This window comes from Ictidomys tridecemlineatus, chromosome 2, assembly GCF_052094955.1.
Source record: "Ictidomys tridecemlineatus isolate mIctTri1 chromosome 2, mIctTri1.hap1, whole genome shotgun sequence".
In the NCBI taxonomy this organism is placed as follows: domain Eukaryota; kingdom Metazoa; phylum Chordata; class Mammalia; order Rodentia; family Sciuridae; genus Ictidomys; species Ictidomys tridecemlineatus.
Genome location: NC_135478.1, coordinates 193202673 through 193229286, shown reverse-complemented (window position 1 = coordinate 193229286; position 26614 = coordinate 193202673). Strand labels below are relative to the sequence as shown.

The 26614-nt window shown below is 34.2% G+C and overlaps 1 protein-coding gene across 3 annotated transcripts in view; it reads right to left on the bottom strand.

Annotated features, from left to right (window-relative positions):
- Positions 1-26614, bottom strand: part of Thsd7a (thrombospondin type 1 domain containing 7A) — a 399002-nt gene that overhangs the window by 130975 nt on the left and 241413 nt on the right. For all 3 annotated transcript variants that reach the window (XM_078040341.1, XM_078040342.1, XM_078040343.1), the window contains exons 5-6: positions 17282-17437; positions 15330-15542 (exon numbers count right to left, since the gene is read on the bottom strand). In XM_078040341.1, coding sequence (XP_077896467.1) covers positions 15330-15542; positions 17282-17437 — 369 coding nt within the window. The remainder of the gene's footprint in view (positions 1-15329; positions 15543-17281; positions 17438-26614) is intronic.

The following is a 26614-nucleotide window of genomic DNA, read 5'->3' as shown; positions in this document are numbered from 1 at the left end:
CAACATATACATACAATATTTTTCTCTTGTCACATGTTCACTGTCCCTTTCAGGATAATTTGTACTAGATCTATTAAGGTATTTTGTAAATTTCTGTGAAATTTAAATGCCAAAGAATTAAAATGGTTTTTGTGATTAAAAAATTCAATGCCCAAAACTATAAAGAAAAGTTATAAATAATGGTATTTTATTAGTAGTAACATGAATTTGAACATGAACAATACTTTCTTAAGACCTAAAGATATATATCACGTATCAGTTCTATGTTGATCTTGTACTTTGGTGAATGAAAGATTTCCAAAATACATCACATGATATAAAAACTATTCATTAGCAGAGTCATTACTAAAAATTTTTCTGTATCCTGATCTCTAAAAATAAGTCTTAAACTGTTATATTGATATTTTTAGTTTTTCTTCTAGAAAAATGACTACTAAATGAGGGATAAAACCAGTATAAAATGCAAGTAATTGCAAAAATCATTGAATTCTATCCCTTTTCTTGATAATTTTTTTTAACAAAATTTTCATAACAGTACTAAGAAAAATACAGGAAATTGAGAAATAATTGAGGGATGTATATATTGAGTTTCTGGATGGAGAGATAATATATGAAAAAGATGTTAGTTTTTCCTAAGTGCATTTAAGATTAATCTTGGGCTAGGGATGTGACTCAAGCGGTAGCACGCTCGCCTGGCATGGTGCAGCCCAGGTTTGATCTTCAGCACCACATACAAACAAAGATGTTGTGTCCGCCGAAAACTAAAAAATAAATATTAAAAAAATTCTCTCCCTCTCTCTCTCCAAAAAAAAAAAAAAAAAAAAAAAAGATTTCCAAATCTCAACACAAATTACAAAAAGGAGTCAATTTGCACTTGGGAAAATGACTAATCAGTAAATTTTTGAAAATAAAAAAATGGAAATGAGAAGATGGCTTTATTAAACATTAAAATACATGACCAAACTATGAAAATGTGGTCTGATCTTGGTTAAAGAATAGACTAACAGACAGAATAGATAGACAGGAAGATCAATAGACTAGCATATTCTGTGTGGCCTACTACACAGCAATAGAACTAACACATTTGACCTACACAAAGACATTTTCATTGTTCTTTACTCTTGGTAGTTCTTTTGTCTATAAGAACTCATATTTTGGATAATATTACTTAGAATCAATTACTAGAACTGGTATACATTTCCATACATGAAAATTATTATAGGAATAGGAATGGGGCTCAAGGGCTCTGCCTTGCCTGTTCATAGCACAACAGGGTTAGGTATCTCGTTGACTGCTTCAGTTGGAGCAGGTTTCACACTGGTACTGTTTTTAGGAAAAGTCTGAATCCCCCCTAATTTCAAATAACACTCTAGAGTGTTTCAGTGAAATTTACATTGAAACTAATCCTCTTCAGGTGAATAATCATTTTTAGATGGAGAGACAGATGAATATTTAAGGTAGGCAAGGAGGTGATTGATTATAAAAACAATTTATAAAAACAGTCTTATAGGTGATTAGCCAGCCAGAAACACTGCTCCATGGAGTCTGAGCTTTCCAGAGTACTTTGAATAGACTCAGAACTGCTCTTACACAGGTGAGTAGTCAAACCAAAATAGGAACCACTCTACTTTAAAAGAATTATGGCCATTTTCTTCTGTGAGAAAGGGTAAAAGTGGAAAGAAATCAACACTTATTTAATTCAAGATGTACAGTTAATGCATACCCTAAATCAACATAACATATAATTTTGTAAAAGAAGAGTTGAAAAAAATGTTCTTTCTTTGTTCTTTATCTTGAATTTGACTGAATGCTTACAGGATTATTTTAAAAAGAAGCAGCAGTGAACCTGTACTGCCTTTCTTATTTGTAATAAGAGATAAACACTTCCATTTTCTGAGGAATGAAAGACACATTCTTCATACACATTATCATGTTTTTCACATTTAATATTAACCTTTCTATTGGCCAAAGCTACATTTTAAGATATCAGCGAATCCATTTTAAAATGCTTTTATCAAATTAGAACAAGAGGATGTTACTCTGAGATCAAAGATAAAGCCTTCTTTTGTGACTCAGATGAAACTTTGATTTGTCATTTTCCCTGAACTGCAATCAATAGACCATGCCTGAGTACAATCTATCTAAACACTAGTGAAGTTATTTAATTTAAATCTATCCTGTTAAAAACATCACAAATGTTCCATAAGATATGTACATACTATAATACTTTTCATTTCAAAGTGAATATATAAAGTGTATTTTTTAATTACAAAGGTAAGAAAAATCGGTAGTTTATCATTGTCTATAATGTTATAAATCAATTTTGGGGACATGGAACTTAAACATCTTACTATTTTTAAGTAAGATAATTAATTAATACAATTATATATTATGCTTTTAAATATTTCTGATACATAAAATATATCTTAAAATTATAGCTTTTGTCAAAAAGAATTAAGAACAATGGAGAGTAAATAATTGGTTAGAATTAATTTTGAAAAACATGCAAGAGTTGAAGCCTCATGAAAATAGTATGCTATATCCAACTTTTTCACCTTTATGTAGATATAAGTGGTAAGTATGTACAAAGTTTAGATACAAATTTTCCCAATAATCATGAAAGAAATTCTTGATTAAGTTTCTCTGTTTTAGGGATTCTGTAAAATAAATTTTAAAGGGTGCAATGCAACTTCTGTCTTTATTTACTTGCTGGATCGTACTCATTTGGAACATTTCTTCTTTTCATTAGCATAGGAAAACTCATAAAGTGTCTTTCCCATAAAACAAAGACTAAAACATATGGATATACATCCCCACTTCCTAAGCTTAATGTATGATTGGGGAGAAAGATAGCATCAACATCACTGATTAAAAACAAATTTCATTACAATAAAATTCTCAGGACTATTTTTAGATCAAATTTGTTTTATAACCAAACAGAGTTCTTGGTTTAATCTAAAGAAAGAGCAAAAGCATCTGTCTCAACCTCCCTTCTTCCCTGCTGTGGCTGGAGTTCTATTTCTAAATGTCCTGATTATGCCATTTTCCAGATCATGTCCAATTCAAATATGGTAAAACGAAGACTCTTAATTTGGCTTAACAGTACTTTCATAATCTGGTCGCAATCACGAAGACTTATCATTTCCTCCTACTTTCTGAACAGGATCTGTACAGTCATAGAGCCAATTACTACAGCTCACCAAATATCTCAAACTCTTTCATACCTTTGTCCTTTTGCTGTTTTACAGCCGTTTGCCTAAAATACACTAACCTTCTTAAGAAATTGTACTTATTCCTTGGGTTAATACAAGACATCTCCTTTTTAAAATCTTCAGTGATCCTCTAAGATAGGGAGCATTCTCTGCCCATTTTGTTGCATAGCACTGCGAGCATAACACTGGCCCTGCAGTAATTATTATACTTCACTAAAATGAACAGATTGCTTATTTTCCATTTCCAACGATAGTGGGAACAAGTTGGACAAGGGCTGTCACCATTAATGTGTGTCTGAGGCCTGGAGCAGAGCAGGCACAATAAATGTGAAATCAAAGAACCTATGAGCCTAGGTAGTGGACTCTTCAAAACCTATTCAATGATAAGAAATCCATTTGTTTATAGTATAAGTTCAGAACTTTTCTGGAAGTTGTAGCTGTTTCATGGAATGTATACCACAACTATTTTCCAGCTTGTATATCCCAGAGAAGCTCTGCATCAATTTCTTATGTAAAATTCTTGATATAGCTTAGAACGAAAGTTGACATTTTGGAATCTCAATAAAAAATATCAGTCAAACATTCTTTAACATCATATCATTTCTAACATGGTCTCACCAATGATCTATAGCGGTGGAATATTCTGTCAAAAGGCTAGAAGGGAATGGAAGAAAAAGAATGGATCTTGTAAGAATAGTGGCAAAATAAAATAAAAAATAAGACGTCTTGTGGCACTGGAGCCAGTCCACTATCTGTTTGTTGGTTTGCTTCTGCTTTGGTAAGAACAACTGATTTAAAAAAAAAAAAATCTATCATTAAATGTACCACAGAGACAAAACAGGTCCATAAAAAAATCCTATTCTCCCAGATTGTCACTCTATATGCTTTCTACTGAGAAATCTATAGAAATTAACTTATTAGGAATCTCATGTTAGGCCCTTCTTTAGTATAACCTAGGGGTTTGCAAATGTTTTCACAGACACATTGTTAAGAACAATGGAGAGTAAATAATTGGTTAGAATTAATTTTGAATACATGCCAGAGTTGAAGCCTCATGCAAAGCAGGAATTTTCTCTCCAGTGCTTTCTGTATTACTTAGACCTCTTTTGAGATAAAAACAATGAGCAGACCTTACTGGTTTAGATAATGGCTTTAGACGTAGATTAAAATGGCTTTATGGGAGGATATGTCTATCTAATGGCTCAAAGGTTACAAACAATCCATTCCCCCCACTCTGCTCTTATACTATCAACTTTGCGTAGTGACCCTGCACAGTTTTAATGTCTCTTTTACTTATTTCTGCACCAGCTCTTCGATGTATTTTCTCACTCCATACTGTGTCACATGTCATAGTAGATGGCTTAATAGATGGAATAGACTGGATGTCTTGGCTGGGAGATGGTTGCCATTCCAGCAAACCTCAAGAATAGATTCATAGGATGGATGAATTCGTCAAAGAAAAATCAGAAGTACAATTAATAAAGAAAAATAATGAACAAATGTTGAAGAGGCTAGCAACCAATTATTAACAATGTATATTTTGCATGCTTTTATATCAATTTAGCAATTTCTTTCAACATAAGATCAAAGATTTAAAATTTTGCTAGTTAATTTGTTTAATGTCCCTTACTCCTTTTTAGCTTAATGGCAAAACTGAAAGTCAAGAATATGCTCTGTTTTAATCCTTTGGCTTTTCTATACCTATCCCATTCCAACAATTGGTCCCTCTGAGATATGAATTCTGATACTGAGAACCACAGCTAAATAGCACATCTTCTTTTTACTTCATAGTGTGAATTCTTGATGAGTATTTTTGGAAAATATATTTTCCCCAGCTACCACTTAATGCAATGCTAAATACCATTGATCTTAAAGTTTAAAGATTACTATAGTTTTTTTTCTTATTATATTTAATTGACAGCCCATAACAATATTTCCTGATCTTACATAAGTCAAATGAAGTTCAATTTCTGGCCATAGTCAATAACTTGTTTTTATCATTCCAAGGAAACAAAGAAAAGTATAATTCTCATGATGTGACATATTCAGTCTAGTATTATATCATAAAATAGAAAACCTACCTTAATATTAATAATATTGTTTTAATAATTTATTTTTTATAAGTTTGATCAAACTCAAATAATCTTAGTTCTTTTCAGAAGACATTACTAGCTCATTGCTGATTAATCAATAGCATGTGTCAAGTAGAAAAAGACATATTAATTCAGAAATCTGTTTCCTAACCTGGGCAAAATGATATCCTATTATGGAATTGTATTATTATATGCATATTATTTTCTGATAGCTATCAAAATAGACACTTATTTAAAGGCAGATATATACTTTGAAATAAGTATTTCATGAGCATGTTAAGAAAATAAGTGGATAGACTATAAACTATAAATCTATTGATCAGTTATAGGCAAGTAATGAAATTTTTATATTTAATCAAACCAAAAAATAAAAAAGGAAAAGTCTTTATGCTTAGGTCACTTTTCCACTATTGAATTCACCTTAGAGTAAGAATAAGAACAACAAACATTATGTTGCACCAGGAATATTCTTAGCACTTAGATTATTAACTTATGAATATTCTATGAAAATATTATGAATAGGTAATTATATTCTAATTTTACAAATGAAAAAATTTAGTCACAAGAATTTAAGGAAATTGCTAAAGAAAGTGGCAAAGTTCAAACATGGTTCTGATCTTATATGTTTCCCAAAGGTGCACATGGTAAAGGTTGGTCCCCAGGGTGGTGCTATTAGGATGCTGTAGAAACTTCAGGAGGCGGGGCCTAGGTGGAGGTGTTTAGGGCACTGGGCACTTATCCTTGGATAGTATGAGGTATGTGGTTTTGTTCTCCAACACAGTCCTCCTCATTGTTACTTAACACTCCCACCAGTGGCCTAAAAGCAATGCATCTTCCTGATCATAGACTAGAACCTTCAAAACTGTGATAAAAAAGAAACCCTTCCTCTTTGTAAGTTGAAAATAGAAACTAAAAAAAAAAAATTAAGAATGTTTTTCTCTTAATGTAAATAGAGTAGTTATTTTGCTCCAGTGTATTAGGACTTGAGAATAATGGAATTTGAAGACATATTGGGATGCTAATAGGGTGTGCAATTTGGTGTCATGCTTTATCTAACATCTGGTAGGCAAAGTTTTAATTTGCAGTGAGGCAAGAGCAAAAGTTTACTTAAGAGAATTTGAGAGTCATTTCTTGAAAGACGTGATGTTTGGGGATTTAAAAAAAGCAAGAAATTAGTGATGGATCAGAGGTTTATTGACAATCTGTTATATGAAGACAGTGTTAGGAAATAGATATTCAAAAATAAAATAAAATAAGATCCTTACCAAATTGGTACCAATATTAAAGAGGGGTATATACAGAAACAGTAAACGCCATAACTCAATTTCAAATTCCTTAAAATGTAAAATACTATAATAAACAGAGGAACAGAAATGGCAACTAGTAGGATATTCTGTGATTCAAAATGTCTTTGGGTTTTATAAGAATGGCAAAAATGAACTAGCAAGTGATTTTAAGCAGCTGAGTGATGTATCACGGGCAGATTCATGACAAGAGCCTATTATGTCAGGATAAAAAGAACCTAATTCTGGATACCAACACTGCCACTCACTGCCCTAGTTCTTCTCAATTAGCATATTTTTTTTTATATTAGCACCTTGTCCTTCACTGTCCAATCCTCATCTAATGAGTTTGATTTAGGTTGATAGTGAGTTTGAAATGACAAGAGGGTTTTCTTGGGGCTTCCTGGTGGAGTTCTGTAGCAGACAGTTGCAAAGGAATGCTAAAACCTAAGGAAGGAATAGAGGAAGAATACAGTAAAAAGGAGACAGAGGAAGTTGCCTGTGGTAGACTAAACATATCCATGAATTCTGGTAGCTTCTCCTTACTAAAATGTATAATCTATTCCACTATCTCTTAAGTCTGATTGACCTTGAGATTTACTTTGACCCACAAAATGGGATAGAAGTGACCTTATGAGAGTTCAAAACCTAGCCAATAAGTGAGGTTTGGGCTGTTTTACCCTTTTGGAACACTGTTCTGAGACCACACTGGAAATTGCCAGACTAGTTTACTAGACCGTGAAAGGACACAGAGGGAAAAGGAAGTATCTTCCTTGTAGTCACAGCCTAAAACTACCATGTAAAGTAGCTGGTTTTAGTATATTAGAGGGTGAGAGCCCATGTGAAGAAGCACCAGTGCACCCCTGCTGATAGCACCAACAGTCAGATATGTTTAGGAGACTATCTTGGACCAGAGCCAGCCAGAGCCAAATGTCCACAATGAGTTCAGGTGAAACCTGAAAAAGAATTTCCCCAAATCATGAGAAATCATGTTATAGTTTTCAGCTATGAATTTTGAGGCTCTTTTTTTTTTTTTTAACCCAGCAAGGGTTCAATGAAATATTTCCAGACAGGCAAAAAGGGAATCAGGAATGTTGAATCTGAAATCATGAGAAAACAAAGTCTGACAGAGGAGGTCAATACAAATGAAATTAACGAAGCAAATAAGAGGTTAGAGAATGTGTGAGATGCATCTGTTAGGTTTGATAATTAAACTCCTGTCTAATTTGACTGAAATGTGTTCTTTCTGTCCATTTGTTTTTATTAAATGACCCAGATAAAAGTGGCCACTCTGGGTGGTGTTGTCAACTCACCTCCTGTGACAATGAGAAAATCCCTTTTCTCTAATAGCTGTAATTTTAAGTAGATATTCTATGGGGGAATTGATAGCATTATTTATTAAGTAACTTATTATTTATCTTTCATCTACAGTCTGCTAAATTGACCTAAGAAATAAAGATGAATAAAATTCTTCACAAAATCCTATTCTTCGCTATGACATTATTATTCAAAAGAACACTGGCTTAATCCTGATCATTTACTTAAAAACAAAATAAATTTCATTAACAACAGTGCTAAATATATAGTAATACATGCATGGTCACACATAGAGATAGCAGAGAGATCAGCTTCTCTGATGCCAGGCTTCTAAGTCCAGTATAAAATTGTAGTTATTAGAAAACAACAATGAAGAATAACCTGTTGTCTAAAAGTTTCTAAAAGGCTATAATGACTTTTGTCTTTACAACAAATTGAATAAAAAAATCTCAACTCAATTATAGGGAACAAACTCTAACCAACACAGTTAGATGATCCTAATTGCAAGTAAGAGACTTTAGATTTAAGCATAATATCTAACCTAATTATTTTCCACACACTTTAAATGACACAGCATTCTACAGGAAGGAAACATCTTGATTGATTTCTTGCTTAAATTACAGAAAAATGACTCCATTATAGAATGGGTTCCTGCATTTAAAAGATCAGCTTTTCCATGAAATAGCTGTGTAATTTGTGTTAAGAAATAGATTTCCCGTTCCAGAAAATGATTATGCATTTGTAATTGTGTTTTCATCTAGCTCTACGAACATTCAAATTGATCTGAACTCAGAGTTCTCACCTAAGTTGTGGAAGGAAATCTTAGGTGAGTTCCATTCTATATTTAAACAAATTTTAACTTAATATTTTGTCTATCACTCCTCCTAGCACATTATGCCTTCTTGTCCACCAGTGATACATTTATGATAAAATGTGGCACAAAAGGTATTCATCTGATAGAAGCAAAAATAGTTATGAATATGCCCTTTCATCTTAAGATCTTAAAAAGATTTTTGAATGTTCTCAAATGTTAAATAATCTTACATTGCTGCTTACATGTCTTCAGGTTTCCAGTTTTCTGATGTTTCTTTGTCCATTAAAATGAAAATAGAGGGCTGAGGTTGTGGCTCGGTGGTAGAGCACTTGCCTAGCACGTGGGAGGCCCTGGGTTTGATCCTCAGCATCACATAAAAATAAATAAATAAAATAAAGATATTGTGCCCAACTATGACTAAAAAATAAATAAATATTTTTTAAAAATGAAAATAGAATTTTTAAAATCCACTAGGGAATCTAGGAACCTTTAAAGTGGCAGTGGACCCTACTTCTCTATTTTTTCATAGGGTACATGGATCTAATATTTCTACTAATACTTTTTTTATATATTGTTATTTTGTTTATTTATTTTTATGTGCTGCTGAGGATTGAACCCAGTACCTTACATATGTGAGGCAAGCAAGCACTCTCACACTAAGCCATAACCCCAGTCCTCTACTAATAATTTTGATTCTAATATTTTGCCCCCTCTGTCTCATAATTGATCAGTCATTCCTAAGGTGAGCATATCACTCATTGATGAATCCAATACATTTTAGAGCAAAAGAAGTGCTACCTCAAGAAGTTGGTAACACCCTAAAAAAAAACAAAAAAAAAAAAAAACAAGACTGAGGAATTCATTTCATAACAAAGGACATTTCTAGTCGGCTGTGGTCTTCTTCAAATATTTTATCTTTCTTCTTTCAGATTCTTACTCTTTTCCCACTAGACCCTTCTTGCACTTGCCTTTACCACTCTCAAATCCTGCATTTCTCCCTATGCTGCAAGAGGTAACTTAAAAAATTCTTTTATTTTGCAGAAAAACTCAGCTCTTGTATCTTGTTATGTCAGGAATGCAGAGAGTACCAAATATTTATCAACCAAAATGTCCCATTACAGCCTTTTCCTAAACTGGAAAACTGCATATTCTCTTTAATGTAGCATCAGGTGGTGAGTTTCTTTAAGTTTAGGTAACATCTATATTCCTTCCACTGATATTGGATCTTCTTTTGTAATGGTCAGTATGGTGGTCCAGTTTGGATCCCCTAGGGTCCCTTTTACTGGATCTTTTCACCCATCTCAGATTCTGCTGCCCAAACCATTGGCTGATTGCCCTTAAACAGCAGGGTTGTCTGGACAACATGGAATATTAGAAATTTCTGGAACCCACCTTCCTCTTTCCAGTCAGCAGTTGTGGGCTTATAATTGCTGTGAGAATATGAAAAAAAAATCATCTCCTTTACTTTTAGAACCATTAGATTTAAGATTTAATTTACGCTCCTGCATGTCAAACTTAATTAGATTAAGTCTATCATTCTGTTTTTTCTCTGAAGAAAAAAATTCACACAGCAGCTTGGATTCTCATACAAGTTTGGCTCTTGACTTGCATCTGGGTATTTGAATTTCTGAAGGACTCTACAGTACATGATAAGGGTGGTTTTCTGTGCTTATAGTGTTTATATAAACAATGTGGCTTAGGTTGAATGTCTACTTTCCTTCAGGGACTCTGGAATATTGGTATGTACTAGACAGAGAGTGATTTCACGGCTGACCTCCACTAAGCCCTTGACTTGTAGCTCAAGTGAGCTTCACTGGTAGACAGCACTTCCCATGTGTTGTCACAACTCATTGGTGGAGAAATTAAGTACATCCTGTGTGACTCCACTGGGAGCCCCTAGAAGCTCATGCATGATTTCTTCTGGACTTTGCCCCATGTACATTTTGCTTTTGCTGATCAGAAGAAATCATATTGTGGGTACAAGTACATGCAGTGTCTCTTAAGTCCTCCTAGTGAATCATCCTGGGGGTGGTTCTGGGTACCAGAGACACATGCCTCCTTCTCTGTTTAGCTACTTTATTCTCGCTTCTTTCTGGCTTTTTCTGAGAATGAATCTTCAATAAATAGTAGGCATCTTAATATTCAATCATCTTATATTTTGAGAGAATTTATGAGGGCTCTGAGTCTGTCAAAAAATTAACCTCCAGAGCTCCAGATCTTTCTAATCTGGAAAGATCTGCAGTGCTTGGCTCCACATCTTACTCCTTGACCTACCTACTTCTTTTCTCATCCAAATGAGTACATACTTAGAGAAATTAATTCAGTGTTTATAAAATGCATCAAATTGTGCACTTTTTTTAAAAATATTTTTTTTAGTTGTTAATGGATCTTTATTTTATTTATTTATATGTGGTACTGAGAATCAAACCCAGTGCCTCACACATGCTTGGCATGTGCCCTGCCACTAAGCCACAGACCCAGCTCTCAAATGTACTCTTAAGGCTTAAAGTCGTGTTTTCTAGAAGTACAAATTTTCAATATGTTTAAAATGTTTATTCCTGTGTTTACCTCAAGATATTGAAATATGAGTTTATATTCCTCTTAATACCATCCACATGAGATTAAAGAAGTATGACATCAATACTACTCAGGTCAGGAACAGTATTCATCTTCCCTTCTCTCTACTCAGATATGGATTCACACCAATCCAGAAGGAAGAAAGATTCAATAGTCACATGATAAGCCAGTGCCTTGAATGCTAAAGTCTCTTTCCCCAAGTATTTTCAGTCAGTTCTTCAAGTTCTTGATAGGTAGAAAAGGTTCCTAGCAGAAGGGAAGTTCTTGCTTTAAAGTCTTATCTCATGATAATTTCAACATCTCTCAATCACAGGTTTTCTGTGTGAAGAGAATCCAGCCTGTTTGCTGTGGTGCTGAGACTTTTTAGTAATAGAGATGTTCCTATTCACCCATAGCACAGTAAGCAATGACAGCCTGGTGGGTGACCTTCCATGACTCAGTGCCATTAAGATCTACATAAGGCTGAACGGTTGTACTGCTTTACTTCAGCAGAATATCATTTTTTTGGTTTCAAAATTCTGGATCAAGTATGAGAGTGAGTTGTACCTGTCACTGTCATTGGTTATACAATAACTTTCATTAATATGGAAAAACTAAACATAGTGCAGAAGCACAGGCATTTCCACTGCTATGGCTCATCACTTTATGACATAATACAGAAAGTAGAATAAGAAAATGGAGTTTTTGAAATTCAGTGGGAATGGTGTCAATTCTCTGGTATCTGAAAAGGAGCCAATGTACCAAAGTATGAATGTCATGATTTATTTATTTTTTCAACAAAGGGGAGGAAAAAAAGGAAACAATATTTAGTTTACACTCAAGTAATAAATAAGGCAATACATTCTCTCTCCCCTTGCTTCAAGCTTAATAGCTTTTGTTCTGCCTCTAGCCAACCAATTTAGGAAACAAAATACTCTCAGATCACCAAATTTCCATCTTTAAATAAAAAAGACAAATGTCACAAGAATTAAAACAGGGTAGAGTTGGGGTGCTTTTAAAGGTGTAACACCCTCTAGGATTCTCCCCCATCCACTTTTGGATAGTTTCTCCATCTGTGTTAGAGAGCTGGAATTGCTTTTCTGATATCTTTAATTTCTTTTTTTCCACATTTTTTAAGTTGGTACATTATAGTTGTACATACTGATGAGATTTGTTGTTACGTATTTATACATGCACTCAATATGGCAATATAATTTGGCCCAAGAGTTCTAAGATGTAGTATGTTATGTCTATGGAGTATCTTTACTAAGTTTGGCATCAATATGGTGACCTCCAGCCAGTGGGTCCAGTGAGTGGGGACCCCCAGATTGCCTAAGGAGGGATGAATTGGTCCAGATTGGAAACAGAGCAGGTCAAAACTCCCATGCTAATATCTTTGACTTTCTAGTACATGTAAAATGTTCATCTCCTTTTGGAGAGTCTGACTGTCTTCTGAGCTCTTTTGTTGGATTCTGTTCCACTCCCCTGTCAGAACCTATAAAAGATTCTGCCTGACTTTTCTCTCAACGTTCTTCAACTTGCTACTTAGAAAACATGGGAAAAATGAACAGCAGCAACAAATCCTAATGATCTCTGGAAACCTAGACAAAGAATAGTTCAGAGAAGGAAAATAGAGACATTAAGTGCTTTCAAGTCATTAACAAAGTTGTGAAATTTGTGAGGAATGTGGGAGGGTAAAAAAGTCTTTTCATTATTTTCTGGGTTCACAGGCTCCAATTCTCCATGTCCCTAGTCGAACTTTAACTTAATTATAAAACAAAATCCATAGCTGCAGCCTAGGCCTGGGGGTAGAGTCTGTACTACTAATCAACTTTAATTCCCTGGGCCCAATTTAATTACAAAACAACATTTGGTGCAGCTGCTAAGCACTTACCGGGTGACCACATGATAATACTGGAGTAGTATTTACAGGTCTCTGGCTTTTGCTTTTATTCTATCAGCCCTATTGTGTCTCCATCATATACAGATTTGAGGCAGCTCCAGGATTCCAACCAAAAAAAAAAAAAAAAAGATTCTCTTGATTTTACACACCTCTGTATAAAATCACCAAAATATTAAATTTACACTAATGTCAGCAGATAAAGTTTAATGACTGATGAGATAAAGGACAATAATCACAAATTGAATGTCATTTGCATACTTCTTACATTTTAAAATTCATTCTGTCTGTGAGGCTGGCAAAGTGAAAGTGGCTTTTGTCTTCAGAGTTACCAACTGGCTTTTTAGGTAATAACAAACATTCCTTTCTAGTACAACTGGACAAAACAAACTCAGACCTCTGCTTACTCTTTAGTGTTTCACAATAACTGAAGAAGTGATTTTGTGTTACAAAATAATTTTTATTTGAAAAAATTAAAATTAGCCACATAGCTGGCTCCTCGAGTCTATATAAAATATAAATTGTTCCCACAAATATCCAGGAAAATTGTTGCAGTGAGTTAGGTTGGATTTTTTTTGTTGGATAACACTGAGGCAGAAGTTCCACACACAATCACTTTTTTTGTCTTAGCATTTCGTTTCACGTAGAAAAACCATTTTACAGTAGCTGGGACTTTTAATTCCTTCCTAGATGTTCAGAAGGAGAAAAAAATTATTTCGACTGAGAAAAAATTTAATACAATGTTAAAGTTAAATATGACCCTTAATTTTTTTTTTTAGCAATTCAGGAGATAATATAGAGTTCCACTACATGACTCTAAAGCAGTATTTGAAGTGTGAGTAGAGACAAAAATTGTTTCTTTTGCTTTCTTTTCCTGTATGCCAATCTCTAAGTGTTACCTTCTCCTTTTCTTTCTCTTTTGAATAGAATGGGGAATAGCTAAAGAGAGGATGTATCATGGCTAATTACACCTTCATAGAACAAAGCAGATTGTGTAAAATTCATCATCAAGCACTCATTTGTTCAGAATTTCCCATGCTCTCTCCTGCATGGTGACCAAAGACCCTGGACATAGGTGGCATTGTGTGTTTCAAAGTCAAAAGACTAATTTCTCAGTAATGTCAGTGGCTGTCAGTTTCCCACCCCAGAGAGGATTTTTCTTTACTACTGAACAGTGACTGAGTCACAAGAGGAAACAATTCTGCTTGCTATAAGAAAATAGGACCGAAGGAATTATGAAGGTTACCAGATGTTCCAGCACTCCGGGGGACATCAGGATGCTTCTGCATATGCCATAAACAGCATAAACTGTCAACCATGAGACCCTTGGGTTCAGTGCTCACATTTCTCCCATGTGCAGAGTCACAGGATTTGAGAGCTAGAAGGACCCTTGGACATGATCTTGTTCAGAGGTATTAAACTGTGTCTGAGGGAGTCCTATGGTTCCTCTGTGACTTGGGATTGCTGAGGATAACAGTTTCTCTCCCAAACAATAATAGTGCTCTGGAGAACAATCTAAAGGGTGCATCAGATGACATCAAGACAGAATATTTTACCAGACAAAGAGCAGTTGTAATAGTCTAAGGTGATTACTGTGGCTAGGGAAAGGAACCTTGTAGCAAACATTATCCACTGGTTCTGACATTTGCAGAGAAGGTGCCCAGAGAGTAGGAGAGGGCTTACTGGAAATACTGCTGAGAAAGGCCTAGTGGTTGGGGAATAAAATTCCTTCATGTGGGGGAAAAAGACTTTCAGAGTCAAGTTATCTGACTTTTATGACCCTCCTCCATTTACATTCAATTTTCTTTGGTAAATAATACAATATTAACGATTTCCTTTCCTTGTTATTTGGAATTTGGCGATTTGCCCTGATGATGGTTTAGTTCTTATTCATTCTGTGTTCAAAGTTTAGAATTCCCTGTGATGATTGATGATATCTCTATAGTGCTGCCTTGAGATTGATCTCACCATCTGTCCATCCATCCATCCATCCATCCATCCATCCATCCATCCATCCAAGGGAGAGAGGTAGCTCACTCTTTGTAATTAGAACCAGTTATAATGAGAGAAGATCCAAGATTTTAATATGAGGTAAAGCATATGTCCAAGGTTAAACAGATATTCAGAAAATTGGGATAGATGTTTCTGGCTTACCATCACTGTTGATGCACACAACCTCTTGAACCTGAGTGCCTGGACCACACTCCTTTCCGTTATCTGGCTCACAATCTCCAAGCCTCACTGCTTTCCACTCATAGCAGGATGGCTCTTCACAGGGAATGGCTTCCAGCAAATGAGGGCAGTTTCCAGTGCCCCCAGATCCCCCAGTGGGCTCATTGGTAATGCGCCGCTTCCTCAGTTTGAAGCCTGAATTATCGGGGAAAGAAAATATTTATTGTTAACATCAGGGGTTCAGTAATTCAGAAAGCTGAATGAAACCCCATGTGAATGTGGGATGTGGGTAGATGGTAGAAGTCATGTCTGTTTTGAATCATTAGAGCATGTATCCCCAAATTGTACCCCAATGTGACCTCATAAACTGTTTTTGAAATGAATGAATGAATGAACAGAATGGAAAGAAGAGTTTTGCTTTTAGCTTACTACAAAATAGATAAGGCAAAAAAAAAAAAGTAAAATAGTTCCTCTGTCCCTCATAAGGCTCAGTAGGGAGAGAGATAGGAGAAAGGGAGAGAGAGAGAAAAAAAAAAAAAGAAACGAGATAGATTTTGGTAGATAGATTTGGAAATTCTAAAGTTAAACAGCTTTCAAAAAACCAATGAAATCTCAGGCTATACAGAAATATTCATGATCAAGTGAAAATTCTATTACTTTTCATCCTTCAGCACTTATCACATGATTGAATTTGGGAAAGGAACCTCTGAGAAATTGGATGGTTCCAGAGAAATTGTTCTTGAGCCTCCACTGAATTTAGACTCTGGAAATTTGAATTTAGGACCTAAACCATTCTAGCTTCAATGTGGAATATTTAATATTCTGCTCAAGGTTTCAATCACACCTAAGTTCTGCTTTTCCTGACAATGTAAAACACAATTAACAAGTCTGTTTATTGCTATGGGAACATACTAGAATAATTAGAAGGCTTTCCTTTGAAACAAAACAGGAAAATGTTTTCAATTATGAGATTATGCGGTACATCATGAAGTAAACCACTGAATTTATTCTATATCTCTTAGACATTGTTATTTGCATTAAAAATGTAGTGACGTTTTAAAAAAAACATGTTGGCCTTCAAATTAATAAGGAGCTCTGATTACTGGGCACTACTATGGGCCAGGCTCTGAATTTTTCTGTTTTTGCTCATTGATTCTATTTTTTTTAAGTGTTGTTTTTTTAAAATATTATTTTTTAGAAATCAATGGATCTTTACTCATATGTGGTGCTTAGAATCGAACCCTGGGCTTAATACATGCTAGGCAAGTGCTCTACCACTGAGCTACGACCCCAGCCCAAGCTTTATTCTCTAAAACAACCATTTAAAGGAATTAAGGTTTATAAAATTTTGGTTCAACAATAACTGTTATTTTAAAGTACCACCATACATTCCAGATTTCAAATATTCCTTTAAAATCTAAACTTGATTAATATGAAAACATTCATGTAATTATGATAATTATTTCTAACTTGTTATATATCAATTGTATCTCTATTTCATAAGTATATGTCTTTAAAATACAAGATTTTTTTAAAAAATTAATTTATTTTAATTAGATATATATGTCAAATATTATTACGTGCCTTTTACAGGTAAGGAGACAAAGATTTAGAAAAATGCATTAACTTATCTAAACCAAAAATGACAAGAGTAGGTTTTCCAATCCAGGTCTGTCTGACACCACAGCTCATTTTAAACTCAGAACTAAACTGTTTCGGATGTTTTCCATCATGTTGTCTCAAGTATAAAGCATCTGGCCTATGTTCTTCTGTTTTCATCTTCTGGTATCATCACCAGACTAGATTACTCATCTTTGAAATCTGTATTCCTTAGCCATTCTTGAAAGTATAACAAACGAATAATCAAAAAGAACACAGAACAGTATTTTAAAAAAATGAGCCAAGATGTGACATGTCATGTCAATAGTACATACCTTTTTTGCCTTGCTGGTCATCACAATTTTCATAAGTACAAGGTCCCCAAGCAGACCAAGGTGAAACCTCACATTCAATTGGACAAGGAATGTGGCACAGCTGTGTCGTGTTAGGGACTGGGCCAGTGCATAATTTTGAATCCACTGGTTTTGAGGCTGTTTGGAAAAAGAATAGAGATATATGCTAAGAACTAAACCAAAAGCAATTGTTGTAGTCAACAGTATGACTCGTCTGTATGTATGAAAAAGGAAAATGCTTAAAAGATGTAGCACCAGAATATTATTCCAATGCTTCTCAATTATATCCTGAGAATAAAAAGAAGAGTGAGTAACAAAAGAAGCAATATAGTTTAATCAAAAGAAACTGGACCAGAAGTCTTGCAAACTATTACCAGCTTTACCACCAATTAGCCATGTAGTTAATAATGATAAATGCAACTCTCCTACTCAATAAAGTAATCCTTAAAGTGAACTCAAAGCTAGAGTTTAAGAAAGTAGAATCTGCATTAGAGGACCCAGCACAGGAAGAGGGACAAAGCAGTTTCAATAAATATAAAAAAAATAAGTCTGCTGAGTGGCTTCTGATGGAGCAAACTCCTGTTCCTGTCAGTCCATAGGTATTAAGAGGTGTCACATGGATATGAGGAAGTTAAAGCTCATAGGGAGCTACCTTTTCTACTCCAGCTTTGACTCACCCAGTGCTTTCCAGAACTTTTCAGAATATATTATCTGTTTATATGACCAAAATCTAAGAGTTGCTAAGGACCCTAATTAATAATTGTTTGTTCATAAGTTGACCATGGGTACATGTTGCTTGTGCATGCTTCTATCTTTTTGATGCCTAGAGTTTGGATCTTTGGTATACACGTATATTTGAAAGTTTATGTCAAGATATATCCATAGTATGGCTATAGAACTGGTTAAAAATTACTAAGAGAGGAAGGTATTCATATGAACAGAAGAAGAGAATTAGCTGCTTGTCTATCTATCTATCATCTATCTATATATCATCTTTCACTCCACAGCTATAGTTAATTTTGCTGCAAAATATTTAATTAATAAGTATCTTAGTCAAATATTCCCTTTTATAAAAGTTAATTCCTGTTTCACTCCGATAATTTGGAGAACCCATGCTTGCAGAATGAAGGACTTAAATAACAGACTTAGCCATTTGTCATTCTCCTTATGTGAGAGGACTGTCTAATTCTAGTTGCTGAGATTGCATCTAGAAACTCATGAAAATATTAAAATATTTTAAGCTATGATTTTTAAATTTAAGTACTGATTATGTCTATTTATAGTTTAAACTCTAAGGCAAATTGTAAGTCCCTTAAGTCATGCACCCCTTAAGTTTCTACACACACAAGAACACACAACCACACATGCTACCTAAAGGCCATTGTGTTGACTTCTCTTACTGACAGTTTTTGTTTTGAAAACTATTCTGCAGATTTTATTTTTTTCTTCTTCCTCCAAGAAGTGCTTATCCCTTTATCCCTTCACTTCCCACATGGACTATAGTGAAAATAAATGACAGGGCACCTCTAATTTGCTTAGTATGGAGCACAGCAAGCATGCTCACTCAAGTTAAAAGGATTATTGCTATGCACAGCATAACATCAGCCAAAGCCAAAAATGATTAATTTTATTGCTTTCTAATGGTGAAAGTACTTGACATGGTAATGATAGAAAATACAAAAATAAATTTTTCACTTTCTGTGAATAAAGAAGAAAACCGTGACAAAATGATACACATTTCACATAAAAATGAATTATTTTTAAGACCCATATAGGCAGAAGAGTCTATACTAAGCAGCAAAATTAACATAAGTACTTTCACTTTCATCCTTTCACTTGCAGCAGTTTTCAGACTCATTTAAATTAGAAGTTTGGTGTAATGGAGACCTGAAAGTCCTCCAGCATTTTCTTTCAATTGATTATAAGTCACTTTAAGCCTTGGTATTAGTATATTTTTTTGGAAATAATAGTTATATAAAACAAAGTCTAAGGGGCATGTGATCTTGAAGACTATAAGTCTGAAGAAATTTATATGTAAGGTTGAAGAATTCGGGAGAGAAGCAAGGCTTTATTAAGGAAACAAACTGCAACATTGTACTTCAGCTTCTCTGGTTATTCTCTTTGCAAGTTTAATTTTAGCTTTTGGTTTATTTTGAATGCATCAAATAGAATAATCAGTCATGAAATCTTCTTGAGCTACTAGAAGAGAAAGGTGATGAATAAAGCCTCAGAAAGTATTGCTAAAGCAAAATACTCTTGAGGGTGGCATAGTTGCTAAGCCAACCAAGTAAACCCTGAAATAATATAATTCTTGACAAGTGACCTCTATTTTTTAGATGTGCTTTTATATAGATGTAGGCTTTTCCCATTAATCAAAGAAACAAGGAGAGAATATATGTTTGTGTACATTATACTCCCTTGATGATTTTCATTATAGGTTGTCTTGTAAATAGAGTATGTATTGATAATGTAAATCCCAATATTATCTGAGTTGTTCAATATAAATCAATCACATCTTTGCAATTGCCCCAAGAGTTATTTGGAATTAGTGTGATACAATCAATGAAGTAAAGGACAAACTCATAAGACCTTACTGGGATCCTGTTCATACCTGTGGGATATAATTCCTGCAGGTCTTTGTTATACAACATAGCGTTTGCTGTTGAACTAATATTGTCAAATATTGAGATCTGAATTTTTCTATAAGTAATACACTTATTGTTCATGTATAATTTTACTACTTAGAAAATTTTTCATGCAGTATAATTTCTGTAGAAATATTTTACATATTTTTAAACACCTGATTGTTGATTTTTTAAAAATAAAATAGACATTTTGATGTCATATGAAAGAAAATATATTCAATTAAATGCATATCACATACTTCATGAGATCACAATGTTTGAACTTCTTTAGGGTTACCAAAAAAAAAAAAAACCCTAAAAATTGAGAGTGGTATATTGTTGTATGTCCGAAATGTTTTTATATATTTTTTTAAGTTTATAACATTTTAAATGGAAAAGGACTGTTATAATAGACTTCAGACTTATGTTTCCATCAATCTAATCAGTGAGGTATTCTGAATATCTATCTGATGGATAATCCAAAGAGACAGTTAATATATAATTTTTAAATTGAATATTTTTGAGATAAGTATAAATTCACATGAAACTATAATTTGATGGAGATTCTATACATTCTTTACCTAGTGTCCCTCAATGGTAAGATGTTACAAAACTATAATATGAAACAAATCTGGCAACAAATTCTTCTATTATTTTTCCTTCACCTAAAAATATCTTTATTTCTCCTTCATTTCAGAGGGATGCTTTTTACTGAGTACTGAATTTTTAGTTGACAATTCTTTTTTTTTGTAAACAACATATTGCAACTTTATTAGGTTTTTTATTAGATTTATTTTATGTTTGGACTCAAGCTAGGTTTAAGTTGACAATTCTTTTACTTTAGCATTTAAAAATATTTTGACACTTTTTCCTGGTCTATAAGTTTCCTGATTCACTATCATTCAAACTATCTTTTCTGTCTAGATGGAGTGTCATTTTTTCTCTGACTGCTTTCAAGTATTTTTTCCTTATCTTTAGTTTTCATACTGTAATTATAATGCATCTATTTTAGTTTAGCCTTTCGGAGACTTATGCAACTTTTTGAATCTGTAAATTTATGTTCTTGTCATATTTGAAAAGTTTTTAGCCATTACTTTTTTTTAGAAACTTAAAAAACTACAACAACAAAACAACAAAACAAAAACCTCTGCCTTCTTTTTCCTCTCCTTCTAAAACTCTAATCATGAATATGAGATATTTTGTTACAGACTCATAGGTTCCTGAAATAACTTTTTCATTTTTTTCCTACAATATACTTTATCTCCACTGGCCAGTGGGGCTGGGAATTGAACCCATAGCTGTGTGCATGCTAAGACCTTTGTTTTACCACTGAGCCACATCTCTAGGCCCAGTTTAGGTCATTTCTATTTCTCTGTATTTCAATCCTTCACTTCTTTCCTCTGTCTCCTTCATTATGCTGATAAGCCATGAATAGAAATTTTTATTTGCTTTATTTTTGAGATCTAAAATTTCCACTTGGTTCTTATCTTCAGTTTCTTGACTGAAGTGTTTTATGTTTTGTTCCAAGCATGCACATAAAAATTGAAGCATTTTTATCATGTGTTCTGTAAAATCTTGTTAGATAATTCTAATCACTCCACCATCTCAGTGTTGGTTGGCATTCATTGACTGTTTTCTATTCAATTTTAAATTTTCTTGGTTCTTGATATGATGAATGATATCAATCAAAACCTGGACATTTTTTGTGCTGTGTCCCAAGTCTCTAGGTCATTTTCAAATCTTTCTTTTTTCCTAACTGGATTTTTATGACTGTTCGAGCACAGGAAAGGATGAGAATGTCACGGTGTTCCTGGGAGTTGAGAGTGAAGGCCTGCCTTCCATTGACAGTGTGTGGGTGGAGCTGTTAGTCACTGTGAGGATGTGGATATTCTGGTTCCCCATTGCTTCACCAACACCATGGTGGGAGTTCATTACCAACATCTGGGATGCAGGGCCTGTTCGATGCTTGACTTTCTCTGGCAGCACCCAGCAGAAGTGCGGGTACCTCATTATGTAATAGTGAAAACAGAGTCTCCCTATAGGCTCTGCTAGTACATATGAGGTATGGTCATGCTCTTTATCTATGTTTCTGGCTGGAACAGAATTATTACCTAAAGTTTGTGTCATGTCATATTGATCTTTTATTTGGCTAGAAAGAGCAGGCGTTTGTTTAGACTTTATGACCACTTGCATTCTGGGTTGCTGGCTGCTTTAGCTCCAAGTCTCAGATACAGGAGGCAAAAGGAAAGCCATGGGAACTTATGGGGGGTAGGGGGGCTGAGATCTATACTTTCTTCTCTACAAGTTTTAGTCTTCTTGTAGTTTGTTTTCTATATACTTTCTAGGGATTTTTTAAATTTCATACAGAAATTACATCACTATTTTTCTGAAAGCAGAAGTCTATAGGTTATTTTTAAAATAAATCCTTTTAATTATAAAACTCAGATCACAAATAGAGAAAATCCTTAGAGAATTCCCCAAATCCGCAATATGAATCTAATCTAGCATAATACTATACTCCTAAATCTGATCTCTTCCCTGGTACAGTACTGATGCCAGGTCACAGAAATTTCCATTTTTAATGGCCTAAAGGGAAGCCTACAATTACCTATCAAGAGATCTTTAGTTATTAGGGATAAAAGAAGGTTGATTCAGACAGAAAAGAAAAGCTTTACTATAATAGAGCCGTATAAGGGAAATTTATATTTTAAAAAACCCTTATTTTTTTTTCATCAAAAGGAAAGTTAATAGAAAAGGGTCTAAGATTCTGGATAGAATGAAGTTCAGAGATGTAATGGTAAACATTGGAGAGGATGGCAGGCAGAAAAATGGTTCCCCAAAGATTCTGGGCCTTGGTATAGTGTTGTCTCATTTGGCAAATGGCCTTTGCAGATGTGATTAAAATCTTGAACTTTGAGATGGTCCATGCACCTTGGATTATGTGGGAAGTCTGGTTTAATTGCCTGAGCCCTTAAAAGCAGAAATCCTTTTCTGGCTGGAACAGAACAATATGCCAGAAAAAAGGCAAGAAGAATCCTAGATGATTAGAAATGATTTATCATTACTACCTTTACAGAAAGGGCCAGACCCCAAGAAATGAATGTGGCCTCTGGAAGCTGGGAACAGTCCCCAGCTGAAACCTCGAGGGAAACAGACCTCAGCCCTCCTCCCGGAAGAAACAAAATCCTGTGAGCACTTCAAGTGAGCAAAGAAACAGATCCCTGGAGTCTCCAGGAAGGAAAAGAGTCCTGCCAAACCCTGATGTTACTCTGGGGAGACATATGTCAAAACTCCTGTCCTTCAGAATTATAAGAGAGGGTGTGAAATTGTGGTAATTTGTTGTAACTGAGCAGAAAGATATAAATATCAAGATTTAACTGAAATACAAACTACTTAATATGAAAATTGGGAGAATGATTAAATATTCCAAAGTCTTTAGAATTATATTAATTATTGACTGTATTCATTTGATAATAAGATAATCTCTTTGCACAAATGTATAAGGATGCATAACTTCTGAACTAAGGCAAGCTACGTGATAACCAGACAGGTACAACAAATTCAAAGGAGGGCAAGAAAGGAGAAACAAAGACAAAGTGCAACAAAAAGAATATAATAAGCTAGAAAAATAATGCAAATGATTACACTTAGCTACTAAAATCCAGATCCAACTGAATAAAAATATAAAATCTAAAATGACATATCCACTGGTTTTTCAAAAATGTAAAAAGTTTGGCAATGTCAAGTGCCAGAGAAGATGTGAAACAGCCCAAACAGTTAAACCTTGTTGGTGGTAATCTAAGTGGTTTGGACCACCTTGAAAAACAATTGTGGAACATGCCACCATTGTTGAAAAGATATATTACTTCTAATACCCTGGAAAAAATATCAGACGTTCACTACAGGAGATAATTAGAAGAATTGTTATTGCAGCATTGTTTATTATAGCAAATCTAAAGATTTTTCCAATAAAACAGAAACACTTTGTTGCCATGTGCAACAAAGGGGGAACAAATAATAAATTATCCATTGTGCATTCTCCCTTGCTGCAATGAATAATAAACCAGCTTATTCAAATACAGGTGTGTTCCCAGTGCTCTTTGAAGAGCATTGACAAGTCAGATGTTCAAAAAAATGTAAGAAGAATAAAAATAAAATCTAGAAGAGGAGTTTCACTGTGGTTGCAGTGGGATATGCTTTACTTAATAGCAAATGCTTGTTAGTATTTACTATGTATCAGGCAATGCTATACAGTTGCAAATACTTAGCAATAGTAATTCATTTAATTCTCAAAATCCCCACAGGTTAGGTATTACCTTATTTGGTAGGGATCATTTTCCCGCTTATAGGGAAACAATATGGAGAGGTTAAGTAACTTGCCCCAAATCACACAACTAGGAAAATCACATACCTAGATTTGGGATTTACATCTAGGCAGTTTGGCTACCTAATCTTTACTGTGTACCTCTAATACTCCTCCATGAGATTTTTGAAGGATACTTGAAGGAGTTTCAATAATATGTAATGTCTGCATAGAAGCACACAAACACACACACAATTTATATTGCATTTATTAAATAAATTATTTTCATCCTCATAGTAAGCTCATGAAGTATTGAAATCCCCAATTTAAAGACAAGAGATAATGAGACACAGAGATGTTATGCAACCTGCCCAAGGTCACATAGCTGATTGGTAACTGGATTTAACTTATTCACTATGCTATACTCTCATATGGCAATTAGTAGAAGCTATGTTCTTCTCTCAATTCCATACAACTCCTAGAAGTCTATAAGATAAAGCATTATTTGACCAAAACTGCATGTTTTTAAATATCTATTTGATTATTGTGGGATAGGAGCAGGAACTGGGAGTGACAGTCATTGGAAAATGAATCTGTAGTATTTTAAATTTAAAAAATTTAGATTTTTTATCCATGTTAATATCTAGTACTTTCAAACCATTTTTTTTTTTTTTGGTTCTAAGATTCCCCCAGATCTACCACATGTATATTTTTAATTTTTTTAAATCATGAAAATATATTTGGATTTTCAAAATATCAGAGATCTCACACTCAATCTGCTTCAGATCTATCTATATTATGATATGCCTTTTCTGTACTCATTCAGAAGACACATTAGTACTCAAAGGTTGAGAAAACTGCAATAAGTTTAATAATTCATTCATCCATTTAGCAAAACAGCTGAGCATTTCAGTCTTTCAAAACCCTTGATATTATATTTATTTTTCAATGTCTCCTCTGGAAATCTTGAATTAGCATTTTATTTCTTGAATTAGCATTTCATTTCCTCAAGCAAGCTTATTTGATTGTTAACTCACAATTATGAAAGAATTCTCTTAGATTTAAATATTAATTTCTATGTGAGAATTGAACAAACTTTATGATTAAATGTAAGAGAGTATGATACCTAAAGAGATTTCAAAGACAAAAATAAATTGGTTACAGATCATTCTTCTTTTCTTTTCTTTCTTATTCTGTTTTCCTTCCAATTACTAAAATAAATATCAGTGCCCACTCTTTGTAAAGCCAGTCTTTGTGTCAAATACCATGTGCCAAACGATGCTGACGGGCAGTAGCCAGGTGCTCAGTTTGTGTCTTTGCTTCTGTTGTTTTACTTTCCTTCATTATGACCAGTGCACAGGTAGTAAGTTAGGGTATTTTAAACAAGCCAGTTTTGGGCTGGGATTGTGGCTCAGCGGTAGAGCCCGTGCCTAACATGGGCAGGACCCAGGTTCGATTCTCAGCACCACATAAAAATAAAAAAGGCATTGTGTTGTGTCCATCTACAAAAAAGATTCTCCCCCTCTCTCTCTCCCCCCTTTCTCCTCTTAAAAAAAAAAAGCCAGTTTTAACTTTGAGAAGGCTCTATTTTTGGTTTACTCAATACTTGCTTATACCTTAGCCTGAGGCACTAAAACTTTACCCTGAAGAATTGGTATCAAACAAATAAAGACTTTATCATGAAAATTAATAAAATTCTGGGAGTAGCAGTGATTCCCTATAGCTTTTGATGTTCATGTACTAAATTTTATTCATATATATGTAATTTCTTTTCTCATCTCTTTCTCATACTGATTCACTTAATGGAAACGTAAAACCCATCATATATTTTTCAAATAGTACAGCACATTGTTTTCCAAAGACCATGCACTTATTTCTTAACCAATTTTGAAACCACATTTTAAACAATGATTGAGAATTGTGTCTTGGTATTTTAATAGTGCTACCAAGCTTATTTCCAGTCCTCTCTTGGATGATAACTCAATGTTGAGGTATTTTTCTTATTTAGTCATTTGTCCTTTTAGCCTGGGAAGAGGAAGCATACAGGAAGAGTACCTGAGTCTGTTTTCTGCATCATAATTAACATCTTCGGTATCCAATCGACGCACCACTGCATCCATGCAGTTAGTGAGCTGACAGCCTGACATCCATCCTGGCCATCCTGCTCTACCACAGATGGCTCCTCCTTGCACCCACTCCTGCTGGCTGTTTCCATAACCTCTTGAACTATATTGAAGTCACAAGTCAGATAAGTTCTGACTTTTTGTTTGTTTGTTTGCTTCTTACATTACACTATTTTAGATGTAAGCTATTCATTTGAGTGGTCCCTGGTCTTAGGAATTAGGGTATTTTTACATACGCCTTCTAACTTTTCTAGCTGCTTTTTCT